This window comes from Anoplopoma fimbria, chromosome 4, assembly GCF_027596085.1.
Source record: "Anoplopoma fimbria isolate UVic2021 breed Golden Eagle Sablefish chromosome 4, Afim_UVic_2022, whole genome shotgun sequence".
Taxonomy (NCBI): domain Eukaryota; kingdom Metazoa; phylum Chordata; class Actinopteri; order Perciformes; family Anoplopomatidae; genus Anoplopoma; species Anoplopoma fimbria.
The window spans coordinates 18,512,178-18,534,022 of NC_072452.1; the positions used below are offsets into that span (position 1 = coordinate 18,512,178).

General features: G+C 40.0%; 5 protein-coding genes across 5 annotated transcripts; 3 read left to right on the plus strand and 2 right to left on the minus strand.

The window, feature by feature from the left end:
* Positions 1 to 74: 74 nt before the first annotated feature.
* rpl36a (ribosomal protein L36A) lies at positions 75 to 3,035 on the minus strand. Its single transcript, XM_054596933.1, has 5 exons — positions 2,947 to 3,035; positions 2,000 to 2,105; positions 1,844 to 1,911; positions 1,626 to 1,748; positions 75 to 157 (listed from the first exon to the last, which is right to left on the minus strand). The coding sequence occupies exons 1-5, from the start codon at positions 2,947 to 2,949 to the stop codon at positions 137 to 139; spliced, it is 321 nt and encodes a 106-aa protein (XP_054452908.1). The 5' UTR covers positions 2,950 to 3,035; the 3' UTR covers positions 75 to 136.
* A 378-nt stretch (positions 3,036 to 3,413) lies between these two features.
* On the plus strand, positions 3,414 to 12,398 carry btk (Bruton agammaglobulinemia tyrosine kinase). Its single transcript, XM_054596931.1, has 18 exons — positions 3,414 to 3,515; positions 6,340 to 6,498; positions 6,588 to 6,692; positions 7,326 to 7,407; positions 7,609 to 7,734; positions 7,836 to 7,900; positions 7,988 to 8,175; positions 8,352 to 8,414; positions 8,608 to 8,662; positions 8,777 to 8,856; positions 9,148 to 9,275; positions 9,523 to 9,594; positions 10,292 to 10,463; positions 10,683 to 10,902; positions 11,046 to 11,110; positions 11,424 to 11,542; positions 11,673 to 11,830; positions 11,967 to 12,398. The coding sequence occupies exons 2-18, from the start codon at positions 6,358 to 6,360 to the stop codon at positions 12,036 to 12,038; spliced, it is 1,911 nt and encodes a 636-aa protein (XP_054452906.1). The 5' UTR covers positions 3,414 to 3,515; positions 6,340 to 6,357; the 3' UTR covers positions 12,039 to 12,398.
* A 286-nt stretch (positions 12,399 to 12,684) lies between these two features.
* Positions 12,685 to 14,673, plus strand: timm8a (translocase of inner mitochondrial membrane 8 homolog A (yeast)). Its single transcript, XM_054598079.1, has 2 exons — positions 12,685 to 12,909; positions 13,356 to 14,673. The coding sequence occupies exons 1-2, from the start codon at positions 12,799 to 12,801 to the stop codon at positions 13,515 to 13,517; spliced, it is 273 nt and encodes a 90-aa protein (XP_054454054.1). The 5' UTR covers positions 12,685 to 12,798; the 3' UTR covers positions 13,518 to 14,673.
* A 47-nt stretch (positions 14,674 to 14,720) lies between these two features.
* Positions 14,721 to 18,590, minus strand: zgc:101583 (uncharacterized protein LOC494104 homolog). Its single transcript, XM_054598078.1, has 6 exons — positions 18,543 to 18,590; positions 18,163 to 18,295; positions 16,792 to 16,848; positions 16,368 to 16,458; positions 15,462 to 15,622; positions 14,721 to 15,354 (listed from the first exon to the last, which is right to left on the minus strand). Exons 2-6 carry the CDS (start codon positions 18,293 to 18,295, stop codon positions 14,723 to 14,725), a joined length of 1,074 nt encoding a protein of 357 aa, XP_054454053.1. The 5' UTR covers positions 18,543 to 18,590; the 3' UTR covers positions 14,721 to 14,722.
* Positions 18,591 to 18,663: 73 nt separating this feature from the next.
* On the plus strand, positions 18,664 to 21,564 carry mars2 (methionyl-tRNA synthetase 2, mitochondrial). The gene is made up of 3 exons (XM_054598077.1): positions 18,664 to 19,220; positions 19,601 to 19,935; positions 20,389 to 21,564. Exons 1-3 carry the CDS (start codon positions 18,935 to 18,937, stop codon positions 21,562 to 21,564), a joined length of 1,797 nt encoding a protein of 598 aa, XP_054454052.1. The 5' UTR covers positions 18,664 to 18,934.
* The last annotated feature ends 281 nt before the right edge of the window (positions 21,565 to 21,845 follow it).

Consider the following 21,845-nt stretch of genomic DNA (forward strand, 5'->3'; position numbering starts at 1 on the left):
CAGACTTCACTGGTAATAATCAACTTAAACGACAAAGCTTGAATTAAGAACACAACAAAAGGGCCAAACTCCAATTTATGTTTTAATACATTTATTGAAAATAGTGACAACTTCCTCCAAGAAACTGGCCCACAGCTTAGAACTGGATGACCTGGCCCTGTAAGAGAATGAAAAAAAAAAAGTTAGACTGATGCACAAGTAAAGTTAAATACAGATGTGAATGATATGTGGTTCACTCTAAATGCTGTTAAAATTACTATTAATTTACAATCTACTATGTAGTGTGAAACTTTTGTATCATCTTTGAATAAAGTTTGTGATCATGGTCACTTCACATTTCTTGCTTTTAACCCTACATAAAAAGCATATTTGCCATCTTATTGTGATCCAAAGATGTTGGGTTAATGTTGCACTGTAGGGTGCATGAAGAGGAATCAATGACGGAAACCAAGTAAACAAATATTCTACTCTATATACACATGTTGTCCATTCACCCCATTAGAAAACCCCCAATTGACACAATTAGCAGATCTCCTAAAATAGGACAGAACTGCATAATCAGGCCATCAATACCGTTATATCATTTCCCTTTTTGTTTCTAGCTCCAGTGACATTTCAGTCAAAGTAAATGCATTTCACTCAGCAAAAAACAAAATCCTCTCAAATGCTCTGCTCAATGGCAAAATAAGATGTAATCTGTACGTAAAAAAACACGTGATCCTTCAATATTAAGGCTTTTGCAGTGAAGACATTTCCCCTGCAGTGATAATGATTGGCTAAACAGTGTTTTATTTACATTATCTGATTTTGGCACTATATAATCTTTATTGTTAGGCTATTATTTGGATTATTGTAACAAGATTTTAATAGCTTCTATTTATCACTTGAAGCTGACATGTATGATGGGACTGTTGGTCTTTGAGGAATTTGTCACAACCCTACTACCATTGTGATCCAACAGCTGGCCAAATTAACTGACAGTGAAGGGTGCATTGTCTTAAAAAGTCTTGGCGACCATAGAAAAACATACAGTGCCTAGCGCAGAATTTACACCTCACTCTCTTCATCTTGCATAATTAGAAACGCAATATTAACAATGAACTTCATAGCTTTGAGCTATTATTGCTATATAGCCACTATTGTCAGTAAGATGGGCCACATTGTATAAACCTTACACTCCCCAACCCATGTTTCATCAACTGGTCCTGCTTCTTTAATGTGCCATTTTCTTAAATTCCATTATCTCAGGTAAATGTATATGCACTCACTGGTTAATATGGATAAGGTGGCGGTGAATAAGATCCTATCAAGTATTAAATTAATTCAACTTTGGACAAAAGATTTTTTTTTTTTTTAATCCTCGGCCATGCTCCTTTTATAAGAGCTACACAGCCCACTCCAAAGTGTTCTACATATGTAGCTGATATTTTGTGTTAGATTTCAGCCTAGTATTTCAAACTTTATTAAGGTGGATTTAGGATGAGTTTTGAAGGTGCACTGCAAAAATTTTATCTTAAGACAGTCTGTACAATTCAGTAAGCATAACTTAAAACCACCCATGAAATACAGTGCACTACGGTAAAGCACACGCTCAAAATGCTAAATATGACATCAATGACCCTTACCTTTCTCTTCTTGTCACCACCCAACTCGAAGTGCTTGCATCTTTTGATGGCCAGCATTCTCTTGGACCTGCAGTTGGGCTCAACACACTCAAGCCTCAGCACAATCTTCTTTGTGGTCTTAGCCTGAAAAGACAAATCATCATTGAGTCCAATTTCTCACACACACAAACTGAAACAATTCATGGCAGATCTAAATCACACCAGACAGAAAAACATACCTTTTTCCTGAAGATGGGCTTGGTCTGTCCACCGTACCCGCTTTGCTTTCTGTCGTATCTCCTCTTACCTGCAGAACAAATACAGCTCAGCTACATTTCATGACAACTATATAGCAATATATACACATCGATGTATAGAAATGAGGGATTAATTACCCTGTGCGTAGAGGGAATCCTTTCCCTTCTTGTACTGGGTAACTTTGTGGGGCTGGTGCTTCTTGCACTTCTTGCAGTATGTCCTGCGGGTCTTCGGGACGTTCACCTGAACAAATAAAATGAGTCATTAATATATATATATACACCCACACAACACTTTTACTATGTCTCTTGTTTTGCACTATACCCTATGCTGCTGCAATCCTGTAAATTTCCCCACTGCGGGACTAAAAGGATTATCTTATATACACACACACACACACATATATATATATACATACATATACACACACACATATATACACACACATACATATATATATACACACACACACACACACATACATATATATACATACATACATACATATACACACATACACACACGCATATATATATACACACATGCATATATATATACACACACACACATATATATAAACACACACACAGATACATACATACATATATATACAACCATTAAAGAAACTGACCAAATATGTCAAGCTCATCATCTTAACATAAGAATAAAGTAACGATATTGACATTAAAAAGAAAGGTTACTTGTAAAAAGTCACTATGGTTTAATCCGAGGCCTTGTAGCTATTTAACGTGAATTCAGTACAAAATGTGTAAACGTGAAACCCTGCAATAATGACCAAGTAGAAATGACGACACGCTTAACTGTAACTTCACATTTCACGTTAATTCAATTTTAAAAAAAAGAAAAGGCCGGTGGAGGTGGAAGTACGCGTTGCAAACACAGCAGGCGCAGTTAAATGACAATAAAACAGGTTAAAATGCACACGAGGTGGATAATACTACCATAGTCTAGTGCATCAAAAGACTGTCAACATATGTGGGTTAACTAGACACAGTAATGGTTACTTATTTAGCAAGATTGAGTTAGATTCTGTAAAAAGTGTATCCGTGAGAAAATGTCTTACCATGGCTGCGTCCCGATGCAGAGGAAAAGAGAGAGCATCAGCCCGGAAGCACTTCTTAATGTAGTCCTTAGAGCTGCTAAGTCTGCCCCCTAGTGGCGGGACATACCAGGAGGACAACAACAACAACTCAACAAAAAGGAAAATAAATATGTAAATGCAGTGTGTTATTCATTTAGTCTTTGTAAAACACAATGAGCAGACTTTATAATATCTGCAGAGTTTATCAGCTTGAAGTTTGTGTGTTTCTTTGACACTGAAATTTGCAGATACCTGAATCAGAAATGGCTTTAAATAAAAGTGTACTCTATGCACGGCACAAATGGCCTTGTGTAAATGTTTAATCTGCTTGCACTTATCACCAAAACCATCCAGAGGGCTGATATGAAAATGAGCAGGAAGAAAAAGGGGAAGTTAGCAGAGTCAATTCCTCTCTGTGGGTGGGTTTTAAGCTTCTTGCATCACAGACCAGCACATTTTATGTGTTGGTCTGTGGCAAAGGTTCATGTCACTGCTTCAATCCTCAGCATCTGAAGTTGTCTGTCTGATGCTTTACTTTTTTGGGTGTCTGGGTAAGTAATTAGTAATTTTCTCACTTCAGTGTAAAAGATAAAATCAGCTTTAAGAATGCATTTTATTTGAAAGCTTATGGACAAAAGTAGTGGTGAGTAGATTTGTGCGAGCACTGCATTGAAACCCTTCAACTTTTGAGTTTGTATGCTAAATGCAGTGTGTACTCACCACAAACCTACAAATACATCTTACCATAGTCACATCATCTGCTTAAATGCATAGATGTTATATTTGTTTCTGAATGTTTGGTCGACGATGATGGTCTTTAGTGTTTTCTGCTGTACTTTGCATGTTTTTGAAGCCCTTGTATAGACACATCTTGCAGCATTAGTGGTTTGTATTTTCATGTGGTTACCTTTATAATCTATTCATCACACATATCTTGAATCATGTGAGTCAGTAAGCACATTTATACATTAGAATTTAAGAAATTTCCCTAAAATTACCTTCATATACATGCTAGGAATACTAATTCATATTTGTATGCTCTGAAAATTGCCCTCCACAGAACATAGCAATGTTACATTGATCTGGTATCTTAATATGTGTGAGAGAGTATTCTTTGTGGTTGGATATATAACCTTTACTACTTGCACTGAACATCCACTTCAGTCTATTTTTCTCTGACCGTCTCTTTCTTTCATTCACGCACGAATGCTCATACACACACATTTTCTTGCGTGTGCCACTTATCTTTCAGGAAACGTCAGGAAAGAGAGCAACTTGACAGGTTCCTGTATAAACCAACTCTTTCATGATATGACAGTGTTTGCTGTGTCATACGTAGCAGACATCATGCAACGTGGACATACGTTCATTAGAGTTCATTTGTTAATAAATTTGGCCCTTTTCATTTTAAAACATGTGGCACTGCCTTTGCACGCACCAAGGTAGTGACACATATGGCAATATTTACCAGTTTTAAAGATAATGACTCTTACAGCCACCAAAGCAAGAAAGGGTGAAAATATTGATAAATTATACAGAATCTTGTGATTAGATGCTTTAGGTGATTTAAACAGCTATTTTAAGGATACACTTTGGGGGATACTTGATTTTTGAGTTGCTGAAAAGTTGCCTTGTGTACAGTTATTAGTGCATTTATTGAGCCCCGTTTTATAACAGATAGTCAAATGGATTGATGTAGTTATAGATTCTCACAACCCATGAACACACAATCAATTGAGAAGATAAGCATTAGAAGGTGAGAAAAAAACTCATCTCTGCAAAGTGTAAAGTTGTTGTTGTGCTCTGCAGAAACAGAGGGGAATTCTGCAGAATCTAAAAGAAGTGACTGTTCTAAATTGTTGTAAATGTTAATGAAGTGGTGAGATACCAGCATACATTACAGGTGTGACATTCTAAATTCTAAATGTGCCTCATGATAACCACATTCGAGAGAATGAGATAAATGATGTCAGGTTTAAGTGCTGCAGGGCTCTGGGTTTCTTCTCCCTTCATGTTGCAGTACAATACTGATGCAACTTCCCTATCAGTTTGTCCGTGTCAGCCACTGTGCGTCAACTCCCTTTAAAAAAGACAAAAAGAAAATCTCCTTCTGGTGGCCATGATACAGCGAAGTATTTCAGTCGACTGGCTCCACTGGATCAGAGAGAAAAGGGATGCTACATCAACGTGTTGATCATCCAGGGTGTGCTGACTTCTATACCAAGTTAGCGATGTGAGAAAACATTAGGCCACGAAGAATGAGGAATGAGTAAACAATGTTCCATAGAATGGGGAACACTGCTGTCTGTTTATGACAGCACAAACAAAACCGATAGGTATTATCAGTCTAGAGTGAAGAAATGTCACACACACACACATACATTTGTTAGGAATAAGTAACAGAAGCTTCTCTTGGTATTAAAGTTACAGTTCAGATGATAGAAGGAAGTGCTCACAAGCTGAAAAAAGGCTGAGCTGACGTGCAAACACATCTGACGGAGACAATTAGCAGTTCAGTTGTGTGCCAAAGGGTGAGTTTGAGCTTCTGATCCACCTGACAACATGACACTGTGACTTCCTACCATAGTGCAGTGTGTACTTTTGTAGTATTTTAGAATTATATGTTTTACTTTTCTGCATCGTTTGTGGTGACTTTCTCCCTCTACTGCCAATTAATTTGGAATAAAACACCCATCTACTGTACGTAGTGAATAATGTTTCATATTGCTAACTTGATTTTCCAAACTGCATGTTAGGGTTAGGGTATATATATAACATCCCCAAGAGTCATGAAAACACGACTGTGTGCTTCAGAGAGAGCAAAGTCATTCTGTCAATGTATAAAGACAGTTAGAATACAATCTCCCAAAACTTTTGGATGCAGCTGAATGTGTTTAATATCAGAAAAATCTGATAACGCAGCTTGTGTGATGTTGAACGAGATACGGTAGCCGAGGGAACCATATTTGACACATGGGGGAGTTTTGGAATTGAAAAGGATGTCACTGGCAGGAAAAGCAGGGCTTATGCAAACTACAGCTAATCAAACGCTGATACGAGCTCGCATTCATGCTGCATGTCTCTTCATCTCCTTCCACATAGGTGCCATTGCTCTGACTCTATGAATGACCTATATTATGACTATTGACTTCAATACTGTTATATGTTTTTCAAAGTAATTGAAAACGCTGAAGTGTAAGTGCAACATAACCCAAAAGGCTGACTTATAGCGCTAAGCTAAGCACAGTGATAATGTGGGAGTCAGTCACAGCTCTCTCCTGATGTTCAGTGTTGCTTTGCCACAAAGGAAACTGTCAGGTGTTTTGCTACTGTTATGCTTTGAAACACTATTCCCTATTCCTTTTTCCCATGCAGATTAATCCTGACTGAATCATGTCAGACAGTATACTGGAAGAGATCTTCATTAAACGCTCTCAGCAGAAGAAGAAGACCTCCCCTTTGAACTACAAGGAGAGATGGTTTGTTCTCAACCAGGAAAAAATAGCCTACTATGATTTTGATTCTGACAAAGGGGTATGTATATGGACCTACAGAAAAACTTTATTGAAATAGCATCACATTTGTCTGTCAGTTACCTGACTGTTTCCTCATCTGGTAAGCAGAAGCGAAAAGGTTTGAAAGGATCAGTTGACCTTGAGAAGATCAAATGTGTGGAGATGGTCCAGCCGGAGCCCAATTGCCCTCAAGAGCGCATCTATGCTTTCCAGGTAGACATGTCTGTGAATTTACTTCTTTAACCGACAGGTACTCTTCAGAAACCGCCTCATGGCAGTCACAAAGGTTACAGACAAAGCTTTTTACTTTCACTGGTATGCTAGTTTTTCTTTTTGGAGATGGAGAGTGTTAACAAGACTTTTCTATAATCCAGTATCAGTCACTTTGGTATAATAATGAAGCATGGGCTATATTTCTTCAGTCAAAAGCTGCACATGGAAACACACAGGAGGCCAGTGACAAGACACCAAGGTTTCTTCTTGGCAGACAGAAACTGTCCAATCCTCCATAAGTTAATAATGTGAAAGTCCATTGTTAAGAAGTGAAACCATCTCTCACACTTAAATGAACCAGGGGCTTTCAGTGACTGCGCAGGTGTTGCCACTTCACATGTCCCACATGACAAGGTGGCATGAAGAGGAATTAGGCTGCAGTGAATACTATCACACGTTAGCATTTGTATGATTTTCCCTCAGTTTTTGTGTCACTTATCGCAGTATATTCTGATGTCACATGTATTAACTGAGCTAGTAACTTAAGAAATATAAAATCACACAATGTCTTGAAATGACAGACAACTGAAAACAAAACAGTTGATGAGTTGTTGTTTTTCATTCTTGCCACAGATCATTTACGACGAGGGTCCGCTGTACATCTTTGCAAAGAACGAGGATGTCCGGGCTCTGTGGATAAAAAAGCTGAAAGAAAGTTAGTATGAATAGAAATTTACATATGTTGATTATTCTTATATTGTTCTTGTCAGACACAGTGTCTCATGTAGTTTATGCAATATCAGACTGTATCTTAACGCCGCCCAGTGCCTGCACAACAGAAGAGCTGGGTGAACATGCAAATTAAAATGTTGATTCAATGTAAATGTCCTGTGTCTGTGTCGATACTTGTGTATAGTGGTGCGCTTCAACAAGGATCTCATGCAGAAGTACCATCCTTGTTTCTGGGCGGATGGGGTTTGGCTGTGCTGCCAGCAGGAAGTTAAACAAGCTATGGGTTGCAAGGTTCTGGATAGTAAGAACGGTGAGAATGAGATTCTCTTTGGTCTGAAATCAGCAACACTTAAACTTGAACTTTAGCCTTTTGAATCATTCCAATCATTTAAAAAATGATGTAATTAATAGGCTTTGCATCCAAAGCATCTCGGCGGAGGGGATCCAGGAAACCCCTTCCTCCTACCCCAACAGAGGTATACACACAGTCCCTTTCAAATATTATTCCCTGGTTACACACAGTCAATTCTAATAATATATCCACTAATCCTGTGTTTTTCCAGGAGAAGTCTGTTCGGCCTTTACCTCCACAGCCTCCTGAGACACCTGCACCCTCCGTAGGCATGACTGTCATGGCAGAATATGATTACACACCCATGACAGCCCAAGACTTGGAGCTAAGGAAGGATGAAGAGTACACCATCCTGGAGATGTCTGATCAGAACTGGTGGAAAGCCAGAGACAAATATGGGTGAGAGCAAGAAATGTGTGCTAGTACTTAAAACAATTGCACAATTTTTTTATTTTTTTATTCAAGCATGAGTTTGAAATTCTAGCTCTAGTTTTTGTCAGCACTTCAGTGTCCAGCCAGGATGTATATTTGTTTACATTATTAATAAATACAATGCTTTTTGTTTTCTTTTGCAGAAAGGAAGGATATATACCTTGTAATTATGTTGTGGAAGCCACAAATGGGCTAGAAAAATTTGAGTGAGTATGGTTACTATTGTACTGTCTCTAGATTGTAGTTTCTCATATCATCATTCATTTATAATTATCATGTCAGCATATTAACACTTGGTAAAGTTCTTTGTCTGTACATGAATGTATTTTTGATTGCTGAAGCAATAAATGGTGCAAAAACAGCATTCAGGAAAAATTCAATTCACATTTATTTTCACAGCTGGTATTCCAAGAATACGAACCGTAGCCAGGCAGAACACCTGTTGAAGACAGAGGTAAACTCATTGACATACACAGTGATACGGTGGACAGCTTTGATATGTTTGTGCACCTGAAAAATTTGTCGAATTTAGCTAGATTTAAATAAATGCTTGTGTGTTGTTTCCCAGAATAAAGACGGAGGCTTCCTGGTACGAGACTCGAGCAAGGCCGGGAAATACACAGTGTCTTTGTTCAGTAAGGGTGGCGGGTGAGTAAGTTCAGTGGTGTTACACTGCATCTACCAGCTCCAGTCATGTGTGAACGTATCAAAAGGAGAACTGTTTGTAATGAAAGCGGAAACAGCGGGCCACAGAGGGAGATATATGTAAATTATTCATGCAAAACCTGGACCAAACTGCCTGTATAACTTTTTCATCGCAGGGCTCAGTAAGACTGTTGTGGATAAGGCTAAGAAGATATTATCCACACATGATAAATGACAGCTTCCTGTGTTGATGAAAACCTGCAGCTTGTGACTCTTCCTTTTCTCTCTCAACAGGGAAACTGGTGGAAGCTGCAGACATTATAACATCTGTACCACAGCACAGGGCCAGTTCTACCTGGCAGAGAAACATAATTTCAGCACCATCCCAGAACTCATCAACTACCATCAGCACAATGCAGCAGGTTGATACAGTAACTGTGAACATAAAGATATATAAATGAAGCAATTTTCAGTTTTAAAGTATTGAATATCTGGCATATAATATTATACAATAAATAGTAGGTTTAACCGCAGGAAAAAAAGGAAATGACTCATATTGGAAGGGAACAAAATCTAAGCACACAAACACAATATCAAAAAAAGGATTCAATCAAAAGTCTGTACATCAAAAATGTTCGCCTTACGGGATTTTGTTATCTCCCTCACTAGGTATGGTTAGCAGGCTGAAATACATTGTATCTAACCGTACACGGCCTCCATCAACAGCAGGACTTGGATATGGTAAGAGTATGACTATATCAATATACATTATGAATATATGCTCTTGTTAATCGTCATGTCTGGTGATTAAACTCTGGTGACTGATTAGAAATGGCTCAGTGTGAGCAATTTATAAACCTCCACTCTCTGACGCTGAATGTATTAACACAATTATCGTCTGTTAGTAGCGTTTGAGGGCGCCAGCCTTTTTTTGACAACACCATTAAAAGTAAAAGCAATAAAAGCAATAAAGCTCATTTGCTTTCGTGCCTACTAGCACCTCTAAAGCTTACAATTAACATGTTGTGTCTTGTTTGCTTAATGCATACAGAAAAACTTGGTTCTATAGGGGGTTATGTGCAGGACTTTTTAATGGCCAGGAGCAGTGACATCACCATCAAGTTATCGAGCAATCAGTGGAGAATCCAGAAAATAGCAAATCCTCCTGTAAAACCACAATGTGATGATTAACTTATTTGCATTGATTAAAGAAACTTAATAAGTTAGGGTAATTAGAATGCTTTGGAGGTGCTCGTTAGCTGATTTTCTTACCTTTGGAAACAGTTAGGCTCACTGTTTCCCTCTACTTTCAGACATAATGCTAAGATAAGTAGCTGTTGGCCATAACTTCATATGGACATGATAGTGCAATCAGTTTTCTCATCTTACTCTGCTGCAAGTATGTAAGTGCTCCTCCATTCTGGCTTGTTTGCTCCAGGTGTGTGGGAGATTGACCCCCGTTACCTCACCTTCATCAAGGAGCTGGGCACTGGTCAGTTTGGAGTGGTGAAGTATGGAAAGTGGCAGGGCCAACATGACGTTGCCATTAAGATGATCAAAGAGGGATCCATGTCTGAAGATGATTTCATAGAAGAAGCCAAAATCATGATGTAAGCAAAACTAAATGAGTCTGAATTTGGGCAGAGCTGACCCTTCTTTTGGTCATTAAGCTGTGACAGTTGAACTGACTGCAGTTGCATTAATAGTGATGATTTTGTGCATGAGAGTCATACAACTCCTGTGTTGTACTGGGAAGTGTAGTTCGTATAACTTCTGTGAGAAAACCCAACACATAATACTCAACTTCCTTCTGCTTTTGCTTAAACCAGGAAGCTTCGCCATGAAAACCTGGTCCAGCTGTACGGCGTGTGCACCAAACAAAAACCCATTTACATAGTGACTGAGTTCCTCTCCAATGGCTGCCTGCTGACGTACCTAAGGGAAGGCCTGACGCAGCACCCAACAACTGTCCAGCTCCTAGAGATGTGTAAAGACGTCTCCGAGGGCATGGCCTATCTCGAGTCACAGCAGTACATCCACAGAGACCTGGTGAGAGACATAGATCTACTGTAGCTTCTCCAACTCTCGATCATTCCGCTGTGTTGAGATATGCTGGGATTAGGTATTTGAAGATAACAGTTAATGTGTAATGATTACACTTTAATCAAGTGTGTTGTTTGTTTTGTCCTCAGGCTGCGAGGAACTGTTTAGTAGATGCGAATGGATCCGTCAAAGTGACTGACTTTGGACTTTCAAGGTAACATATTTGACCTGCATTAGAGGTAACAATGACGCACATTGGTGCCAGAAAAAGTGACAGAAATATCTTGCTCTACTCTCAGGTCAGTGATGGAAGGTAACAGTACATGTAGGCAACTCAAGTACTGTAGTTAAGTAGAATTAAAGGTACTTTACTTGAGTATTTATATTTTAAGCCTATAATTTGACTGTTTTAGTTACTTGATGCACATTGATTTTGTTTACGTGCATGGAGTATTTTAACATTGTGATGTTTGTACATCTACGTTTGAACTAAAGGATTCTGAATACTCTTTCAATCACTGCCTTAGGTATGTCTTAGATGATGAATACACAAGCTCAGCAGGTTCCAAGTTTCCTGTTCGCTGGTCACCTCCTGAGGTCCTCCTCTACTGCAAATTCAGCAGCAAGTCAGACATATGGGCATATGGTTAGTAACGTATGTTTTTCAATTCCCCACTACATTTCTGGTCAGTTATAAGTGCAAACTAGGAATTTACATCTGTATCAAATAACCATAACTTTTCTTCACTGCATTAACTATTTCTTTAAACATTTAGGGGTTCTTCTGTGGGAGGTGTACACTTTAGGACGGCTTCCGTATGAGCGCCTTAACAACACGGAAATAGTGGATCAGGTGTCCCGGGGCCTGCGCCTCTACCGCCCCCAGCTGGCCAATGAAAAGGTCTACAGCATTATGACAAGCTGTTGGCATGAAGTAAGTGAATTTTGTCTTGAGCCATTGGCTTCAGTAGAGGTCATGACAATGACCTTGTACAGAATGATGAGAATATATAAAAGTATTGTCTGAACAGCAACAGCAATCTCACAGCTTATTTTTGTTTCGTTTTCAGAAAGCAGATGAGAGACCCACCTTTCAGGAGCTGGCGCTGACTGTTCAGGATTTGCTGTACGAGCTCCAGTAGATCTCAAAATAATCACGGCACACACACTGAGAGTCCTCTCTGGTCCCCACAGAGCAGCATCTCCGTCTGTCCCTGGAAAGTCAACACAGTCACAGTTAACAACGTGAACATGAGACTGCACAGCCACACAGATATCCTCTGTAATGTGATAATACTTAATATGGATTCCACTATAACTTGTTGATTAGAATAGCCTTCTTTTTAAATTACTGGAAGTACAGTCCTACAGGCTAGCATTTGAAATGTGTATATTTTATTGACGGTTATCTGTCTTTGTTGAATCCTATGTATTGTATTCTGTGGAATCATTGTGAAATGTAGTCACCTATCTATTGCACAAATAAAAGCCAAGTATGCCGGGCTTTGAAATTACTGAAACATCCTGTGAAATGAAAATGACAAAGTCAAAACATCTGAGAAACCTGTTGTTCTCACATCAATCTAATCCAACTGTTTTTTTTTAATGTAACAATAATATTTTTTTATAATAGCTTTTTTTTTTAATTAATTTTGCATAAACTTGAATTTTGTTTTTGTTCAATGAAATTATCAATAATGAACGTCCAACTACTACTACTACTACAACAACTAATTATAATAATGCTGTGATGACGACAGACGTCAGGAGAACGCGCTCTGTGATTGGTTGAACTACTTCCTGGTTCCTGCCGTCCATACGTACACGTGAAGGTCAGCAACAGAGCCACAAAGCATCCGTAATTGGGGAAATATTGCTGTAAAAACCGCTTTTTAGTAAAATATGAACGGCCAGGCAGCGACAACCGACCCTCAGCTTCAGCACTTCATCGAAATCGAGTCTCAGAAACAAAGATTTCAGCAGCTGGTGCATCAAATGACGGAGGTTTGCTGGGTAAGATCAGCTTAACGCTACAATGCAGCTCTGCAGGTTACTTTTTTACACATTTGTATGTAGCTAGAGATAACAGTAATAATTAAATAACATTTGGGGATACTTAATAAATGCATAGCACTCTATGTCACCCCAGGGGTTTGGCATATAACATTTGCTAAAATGCAAAACTATGCGTTATTGTTTCCTTTTATTCAGCTGTTTTTTTTTTTTTAATCTAAAATATATTTGTGACACAAGAGATATCTACTCTGTCTGGAGGATACAATGTTTGCAAAACAAGGGTTTAAATCTTTACATTGCTCCAGACTGGGAGGGATAGTAATCCACGGGTTCTGCTGTTGTGTAACTTTCATTGGTTTTTTTTGAATGGGAGGTACCACGTGATATACCTTGTATCAGAAGTTGCAGCTCACCTGAATTGCTTTTGTATCTTGTGTCTCCAGGAGAAATGCATGGATAAACCCGGACCCAAGATGGACTCAAGGACAGAAATGTGCTTCGTTAACTGTGTGGAGCGATTTATCGACACCAGCCAGTTCATCCTAAACAGACTGGAACAGACTCAGAGGAGCAAGGGCTCATATTCTGAGACCATGTCAGAATAATTATTAAAAAAACAAAACTGTTACTGAAAGGACTGACAAAACACATGCACACGGCCCATGCTCCATGACCAGGCTGTCTTGTCCTGACACAGCTGTCTGATAGGAACCGTCCGTTCAACTGGATAAGAAAGGAGCAGCATCAAGTGTTACTTTTGATACAAGTGCCTCAGATAAACAACCATGTATTGATGCAGAAGTCTAGGTTTTTATTTGTTCTCTACTAAGCAGAATAGGAGTGTACAAAACGCTAAGATTGTGGTCCGTTAACAGTGACTTCATGTTTTTTTGTTTGTCAAACTGTGAAGCTGAGCTTGAATGTGTGTGGGAGACTGCAGAAAAGAGGAAGGCATCTGGGACATTCAGTGTCAGCCAGCTGTTTTTTGACAGCCACAAGGACTTCATCACACACTATGCTGTCTTTTTAGGGAACTTACGGATGTCCTGACCAAAGAGGCACAAGGTTCTGGACATATGCAATAAACATAATGCCAAATAATTCTGTCTATGTTTTGAAAAAATTGAAGTGAAGTATTGTTGTAATTACATTTTAATCAAACACAAATTAAAAGTTCAGTTACACCAGAGATATGTTACAGCTCGGCACATATTGGGAATTAATCCACACAGGAAAAGGATTTTCTTTGGTGTGGTTTGTATAAAATACTGAGGTATTACAGTTACTCAAAACAGGAATTATTCGAACTTGTACAAAAGCAGATGATTGAAATGCATTAAAGGCAAATTGCCTTTTAAATTGGTCTTAAAGCATACATTCGTACAACACCATATATGCTTCGGTTAAAAGTGCAAACCTATGAATAAGGTTATTGTTTTCAGTAACGAAGGCACAATCTGGTTTAGGCAGGCTAATAGTCATTCCTAAATAATCTTTAAACTTAATATACTGTATTACAAAGTACACTCCAGTGCAACAAACATAAAACATTCTGTCCCGTCTCTTATTAACTTAAGACTTTGATGTACCATCATGCTGAACTAAGAATGTAAATTTAATATGAAATCAAGTGATGACAGGAGCATTATGCTCGCTTAGAGCAACTTTGTTCATCCAGTGCATATTGCATTGTGCAAGACAGACTTGAAAGTAAACTTATTGTCACATTGTAAAGCTGTGATAAGCAGTAAAGCTTCAGAATTGCAATCAGAATTTTTCCTCTCAGCAGTGACGAGGATAATGGTCCTCCTTAAGGAGTTCTCTGGTGAGTTCCCCAGCCCCCCTTTGAGCTTCCTTCTCTGGGCAATTTAATCTCATCCTCTGCTTGGGTTTCGTGGCTGGGAAGAGCCACATAAGGCTGCCCCCACGGGAAGCCCTGAGGACCCTTCCTCAAGTAGAGTGGGAGGGAATCATAGCTAAACGTAATGTCTTTGAAGGCGTGGAGGAGGAAGATCCCCAAAATGATGGTGAGGAACCCGCTGATTGTTCCCACTGCTCCGTCAGCGGTCATACGCAACCATTCTTTGAAGAGAATGGCTGAACAGGCCATGACCGAGGTGGTGAAGAAGACGTAGTAGATGGGCGTGACTAGGGAGGTGTTGAAGATGTCGAGGGCTTTGTTCAGGTAATTGATTTGAACGCTGACGCAGGTTACCAGGCAGATGACTAAGGACCAGAACAGGGGTTCCTTCAGCACCGCTGTCCCAGCAAACAGCTCCTTAATGCCAATGCCCAGGCCCTTGACACAAGACACAGACAGGGAGCCAATCACAGAGCAGATCAAGATGTAGACCAGCACATTCTTCTGTCCGAACCGCGGAGCCACGGCAAAGATAAGAACCAGGCTGCTTCCAACAACGCACACAGCAAACACAATGAAACCTAGTGGGAGCATTCAAGAACGAGTTAGTACCCTGAAAAACCCTTATCTAGGATTCAGTTTCTACAGCATGGTTAATGTGATCACACGGGTGACCGGCTGGTCCTACCTGGGTCTTTGAGCTTCTCAGCCATAGCAGTGAGGGAGGCAACCTCCTCCTCCTGCGGAGCATGGATCACCATCACTGTGGAGCCCAAGACGCACAGCAAACAGCCAATCTTCCCATGCACATTCAGCCTCTCATTCAGAAAGTAGGAGGAGAGCACAGCACTGGAAGGAGAAACAAATTATGCAGACACAGAGAGTTAGCACACATTTTGCTTCTACATCCTTAAAAAGACAAGTCTGGTGATATTCTATATTTTTTTCTTGTCATCAAGTCTCTGAGAAACCAACAATTCAGAAGTCTGCTACTCCAGAATTTCTGACTTCTCCATCTGTAGCATCCAACCACAAGTCCATTCATTCTAAGTGGAGATACATCTTTAAAAAGAAGTCGCGCCAGTGCAGTGGTTGCCAAGCTAAGTCTAAGGGGTCACAAGATAATTTAAAGGAAAAGCATTATTGGACACCTTTACGTCTTTCAGCCCCAGTCTAATAAAGTCGTCTGCAAAACAAACTAGAATTACCTCCTCACAGTTGTATGCCTCCGTCGACCAGTGAAGTTAAGATTTACATACATGTCTGCCCAAAGTGTCATCACTTTATCATATTAGACATTAGTGTGAAATGGTCAGAATTAGCATATAAATTATTGAGTAATGGCCAAAAACGTAGCAGTGACCTTGACCTTAGACCATCAAATAATACTACAATACTATAGTTAAGCTTCTTTCGTAGGTTTTGGTTTTCTCATGGGATTTGTTGACAATAAGGAAAAATAAAGAATATCACCAGACGTATGCTGAAGTAAGTTTTGGGAGTGCTAGAAGTATTGGAATCACACTAGGTGAATATCTGATATTCTTGATGTTGATTACACAAGTGTCAAAGTGCAAAATAAAAAGACAGTTACCTTACAAGTACACTCAATGCTCCAAGAGGAGTCACCAGTGTGGCCGGCGCAAATGCATATGCAGCAAAGTTGGCGGCCTCTCCAGTTCCCACTGGAATATAAACACGACAATCAGTGTGAGTAAATTCATGGCTGGTGCAGATGGTTAAAGGTTGAACAATAATTCTCTTCAAACCCACATGTGCAAATGAGCTCTATCGAGAAATGTGCATTTAAGAGATATGTTGTGGGTGCTGCATCAACTGCAACATCACAAGAAAACATACCAAACCCACAACAGCCTCATTTCCACTTTGAAGAACAAAGACTCTAGTGTCTCTGGGCACAGCTTGTAAGGAGTTTCTACCAAGTAAAAAAAAAATAAAAAAGCAGCTGACCATGTCACCCATTTGCAGAGCACTAAGTCTATAAATCATTCACTTACTTGAAATGAGTCCTGCCCACCACAGCCATTCCTTCAGGTAAGCATACCCCCCTTGACCTGTGAGAAGCAGAAAGCACAGCTGAAGTTATGCCATTATAACAGTAACAGGTTACTCACTTAAAATTCACCACTGATTTTACATTTGAGGGTCATTAGCTTATTTCACCAAGAACGTACTTCTTACCAAAACTTCCTTAATCCTTTAAAAAAAGTCCTGTACAGAGTCATTGGCCTTAAATATATAGTTTTTATTTCCTTCCATATTATTCTACTATGAATGTGTCCATCAAGACCTTCCTTCCTTCCTAGTGATATCTATAAAGGGCCCTGTAACATTTACAGTGTACTAAGTACATTGCTTCAAGTACAGTGTTAATAAACTTTAACTTTATTTCCATTTTATGCTACTTTATTCTCGTGCTCATACTCAAAGGGCAAATATTGCATCTGTTTTACCTTACATTTATATGGCAGCTGCAGTAGCATTACATTTGACCCGCAAATATATGACCATCTAACAAAATATGATGTACTTTGTAGATTAAACTATCCAACAATACATAAAGTAGTTGAAATAGGCTCCTGCTGCTACAACAGTACAACTGTGGCTTACAAAGTAATACATTAGTAATACATACAGTATCAGTCAAAGGTTTGGACACACCTTCTCATTCAACTACTTTGAAGAATGTAAAATATAAAACATATTCTGGTTTGTTGAGCATTTGTTTGTTTACCACATAATTCCATAGATTCCAAATAAAGAAAAATAAAGAAAAACCATTGAATGAGAAGGTGTGTCCAAACTTTTGACTGGTACTGTAAATATAGAGCAATGATTAGTCCCATCAATCACCCAACCAACTGACAGAAAATGAAGTGGCAGCTCTTTTGAAAATCTATAAATCGTATAACTTTTTCAAGCAAAATAGTGCAAATTTTCTTGTAAAAGTAATGATGTGAACCTTTACAGTACCAGTCAAAAGATGGACACACCTTCTCATTCAATGGTTTTTCTTTCTTTCTTTATTTTCTACATTGTAGATTAATACTGAAGACATCCAAACTATGAAGGAACACATATGGAATTATGTGGTAAACAAACAAATGCTCAACAAACCAGAATATGTTTTATATTTTACATTCTTCAAAGTAGTTGAATGAGAAGGTGTGTCCAAACTTTTGACTGGTACTGTACTGTAACTAATCAAGAAAGTAATCAACATATGCTTTTGGTAATTAAAATAATAGTCAATTGCAGGGGGCAGTTCAGCTGAAAGCCACTTCTACCTTTGACCATGACACTTCCCTCCTTCATACAAAGTATTTAATCCATTCCTGACTTTTTAGGTTGAGTTTTGTGTGACGTACCTGCTCGCATTGAACCTTTGCTGGCCAATCGCAGCAGGCCTTTCTTCTTCAGGATGAAACTCGTACCGATGAAAGCACTGGAGCTCACAGCCAGGGAGAGACCGATGTAGAAGTCCAGACGGTTCACTTCCATCTGAAATGACGTTTTTTAACACAAAATTACGTTTTCTACGTCAAGCTGAACTTTTCTATGAGAACTGAAGCTTTGCGGAAACTTCTCAGTCGATCAGCAGGCAACACACGTCACATGACAGGCTGACACCCTCCACTGCGACTGTAAAGATGCCAATAAATCGACGTGTCTACCTTAATTTGGAGTTAGTAAAGTGTAATACTCTATTTCACTGCAGCATAAACACACAGATAGTAAAATGTCTTACTTTCGTCGTCTCTTCAACCCCATTCGCCCGTCATTGCCTGTAAGCATTCTGATTGGTTGTTGGCGCTCGCTGCCCCCATGCGGCGTTTTGATTGGCCCAGAGCCGTGGCTGCTGTTTATACAACCCGGAAGAAGAGCTAACCTTGACAAGCAGGCAGAACTCATGTGCTGGTGGCTCTTAAGGAAAGAGACCATTTAATAAATAACATTTAGAAGGGCATACTCTAACAGCTGCAAGTATTTTTCCGGTAGTAATTGTTTTTCTCCACATATATATTTTTTGTGAGAAAACTCAATATTTTAGCAAGATGTGAATGTTTATCACTTTCCGGATCATTTCTGCACTCCCTGTCGTCTGGTTGTCTTCATGTGGGCATCGCCTGCTATCCAGAGATGAGGACCCCTTTTCTGTTTGTGAGCAGAAGCTGTAAGGCTTTTCACAAACTGCAACAAAGCCCATTTTTCTCCCCATTTTCAGCTCTATCGAGGCATCAGAGGATCGCTGTGTTGAGACACTCGAGCAATCATTCCTGTGAAGACTACAAACATTACTACATAACCACTCCCATCTTCTATGTCAACGCTTCTCCTCATCTAGGACACCTGTACTCAGCTGTGATAGCTGACTGCTTACACAGGTACAAGCTTCTCCAGGGCTTCAACTCAAAGTTTGCAACAGGTAAATCCTCCATTGATAAAATACAACAAATGCATGTGTTGTTTACAATCTCTAGGAACTGTTTATTTTTGTCAAATTACAAATCTCAACATTATAGTCATCTTAAATCGTTTATTGGAAATGCATGCACAGAAAATAAATGATGCATGTACATATATCACTCCTAATAATACAAGTGAAGACAGTAGTTACAGAAAATGAACTTACACCTTTTGATAATTGATTAATCATGCCATTAAAACATTTGCAGGTTCCAGCTGCTCAAATATCAGTATTTTTCATTTTTTTCCCACATATTCTTTACCTTTTATTGACTAAACAAGTAAGCAATTTGTGAAGCAAATAATTAGAATAATACACCCTATTATATTGCATTTCAGGCACAGACGAACATGGCTTGAAAATCCAACAAGCCGCTGAAGCTGCCGGAAAAGATCCCTTAACCTTCTGCACGGATGTGTCTGAGAGATTCAAACATCTGTTCAACAGCTGCAACATATCGTATACAGACTACATAAGAACCACTGAGCAGAGACACCGACGGGCCGTAGAGCATTTCTGGTCAGTGCTCTGCGACAAAGGGCTCATCTATAAGGGGAGTTATGAAGGCTGGTACTCCACCCAAGATGAAAGCTTCCTCACGCCGTCGCAGGTGGGCGACGCTTTGGACTCATCAGGGAAGGAGATCAAAGTATCACTGGAGAGTGGCCACAAGGTAAGAGAGAAAGTGGAGATAAGTGAGTGCAACACACATTTTGTTCTGTTGTCTGGCTTATATCGGCTTGTTACAAGAAATGGAATGGGGTCAAGGTTTGGAAAGTGATGGGGCTTTACCAGGCAGGGATGATCTGACAAAAAAAGTTGCATTATGGCAAGTAAAATCATTTTGTGTCTTTAGGGACTAAAACTCAGAATATCTCAGACTCTGATGCAATCATTTTGAACATTATTGTTTTTAATCTGTCTCTCAAGTGCATAATCTTTGTGAAAGTAGTAGAAACTTGTCTGACTCTATCCAAAGCTTAAAAAATCTGCCTACCATCACTTCTAAAACTCACAAATTAACATGGTATTGATCATCTTATTTAACTCTTGGCAAGAAAGTAAGCAGAAATCAATCCGTCTACTCTGTCAACACAACTTCAGTCATATCTCCCCTCTTTTGCAGGTGGAGTGGATGAAAGAGGAGAACTACATGTTCCGTCTGTCTGCGTTTCGGTCTCAGCTGCTCGACTGGCTCAGAGCGAATCCCCGGGCCGTTCAGCCTGAGCGCTTCTACCACGCTGTCCTCCAGTGGCTGCAGGAGGAGCTTCCCGATCTCTCCGTCTCCCGCCAGAGAAGCCGCCTTCAGTGGGGCATCCCGGTCCCGGGTGATGCTGAACAAACCATCTATGTGTGGTTAGATGCACTGGTGAACTACCTCACAGTAGCTGGCTATCCAGATGAACACGACCAATGGTGGAACACGGCGCACCACATTGTTGGAAAGGACATCTTAAAGTTTCATGCCATCTACTGGCCAGCTTTTCTTCTTGGGGCTGGACTGCCGCTGCCACAGACAATATATGTGCACTCTCACTGGACAGTAGGGGGGAAGAAGATGTCTAAAAGTTTGGGTAATGTGGTGGATCCTCTCGAACGCTCACAGATGTTCACAACTGATGGTATGAGGTACTTTCTTCTGCGTCAGGGAGTCCCCGACTCAGACTGTGATTACACAGACGTCAAAGTCATCAAGCTGCTCAACGCAGAGCTCGCCGACTCTCTCGGTGGTCTGCTGAACCGCTGCACAGCTCCAGCTCTTAACCCGGCTCAGGTCTACCCTTCTTTCTGCCCTCAGTCCTTCCCACGTGAGCAGAAAGGCAGAGCCGTGGTTGAGGACTACCACATGTTGGATGCAGTAAGAAACCTCCCGGCCGTGGTGGAGCAGCACTACGAGAACATGCACGTATACAAAGCTCTGGAGGCCATCGCTGCCTGTGTGAGGAAGACCAACGGGTTTGTTCAGCGCCACGCACCTTGGAAGCTGGATAAGAGGGACAGTGAAGACCAGCGCTGGCTAGACACCATCATCCATGTCTCCCTCGAATGCCTGCGGATATACGGCACGCTCCTCCAGCCAGTGGTGCCAGGGATTTCTGACAAGCTCTTGTCCAGACTCGGGGTGCGGCCGGGCGAGAGGAGCTGGGCAGATGTGAACTTCCTGCCAAGGTTTCAGGGAATGGTCTGTCCCTTTGAAGGGAGAGCGCTAGGATCGGACTCTGGAGTTCTTTTTAGTCGCTTGGAAAATCTGAATTTAGATAAACAAAAGCCTAAGGAATCAAAGACAGCAAACACGAAATGAAGAATTGTTCTATTTTCCCGGAATCAATCAATCAATCAATAAAGAAATAAAACTCATGTTGCTGTTTTCACTGGATCTTCTCAAGACTCTGAGATGTGATTCATTAACATATTCACCATCTGTTACTGTTTGTCAAGGGGGAACAACTTATAGCTCTAACAGTCTAATTAGTGAGTGACATCAAAAGCCTTGTTGCTGCAAACATTTTGACTCTACATAGCAGGAAAAGTCTAGGTGGAGTTAATACTGTTGATGTTGGCTTTTTCCAATGTAAGTAGGTC

Bases quoted from the DNA above. Each gene is read 5' to 3' on its own strand.
- mars2 (XM_054598077.1), top strand. From the start codon at position 18,935: ATGAGGACCCCTTTTCTGTTTGTGAGCAGAAGCTGTAAGGCTTTTCAC. The intron at 19,221-19,600 runs GTAAATCCTCCA...ATTGCATTTCAG, and splicing joins CAACTCAAAGTTTGCAACAG to GCACAGACGAACATGGCTTG. The intron at 19,936-20,388 runs GTAAGAGAGAAA...CCTCTTTTGCAG, and splicing joins CACTGGAGAGTGGCCACAAG to GTGGAGTGGATGAAAGAGGA.
- rpl36a (XM_054596933.1), bottom strand. The intron at 1,749-1,843 runs GTATGTTTTTCT...TTGTCTTTTCAG, and splicing joins AGCCCATCTTCAGGAAAAAG to GCTAAGACCACAAAGAAGAT. The intron at 158-1,625 runs GTAAGGGTCATT...ATTCTCTTACAG, and splicing joins GTGGTGACAAGAAGAGAAAG to GGCCAGGTCATCCAGTTCTA.
- timm8a (XM_054598079.1), top strand. From the start codon at position 12,799: ATGAACGGCCAGGCAGCGACAACCGACCCTCAGCTTCAGCACTTCATC. The intron at 12,910-13,355 runs GTAAGATCAGCT...TTGTGTCTCCAG, and splicing joins AAATGACGGAGGTTTGCTGG to GAGAAATGCATGGATAAACC.
- btk (XM_054596931.1), top strand. From the start codon at position 6,358: ATGTCAGACAGTATACTGGAAGAGATCTTCATTAAACGCTCTCAGCAG. The intron at 8,176-8,351 runs GTGAGAGCAAGA...TTTCTTTTGCAG, and splicing joins AAAGCCAGAGACAAATATGG to AAAGGAAGGATATATACCTT. The intron at 10,464-10,682 runs GTAAGCAAAACT...TGCTTAAACCAG, and splicing joins GAAGAAGCCAAAATCATGAT to GAAGCTTCGCCATGAAAACC.
- zgc:101583 (XM_054598078.1), bottom strand. From the start codon at position 18,295: ATGGAAGTGAACCGTCTGGACTTCTACATCGGTCTCTCCCTGGCTGTG. The intron at 16,849-18,162 runs GTACGTCACACA...TGCTTCTCACAG, and splicing joins CAAAGGTTCAATGCGAGCAG to GTCAAGGGGGGTATGCTTAC. The intron at 15,355-15,461 runs GTAGGACCAGCC...TGCTCCCACTAG, and splicing joins TGAGAAGCTCAAAGACCCAG to GTTTCATTGTGTTTGCTGTG.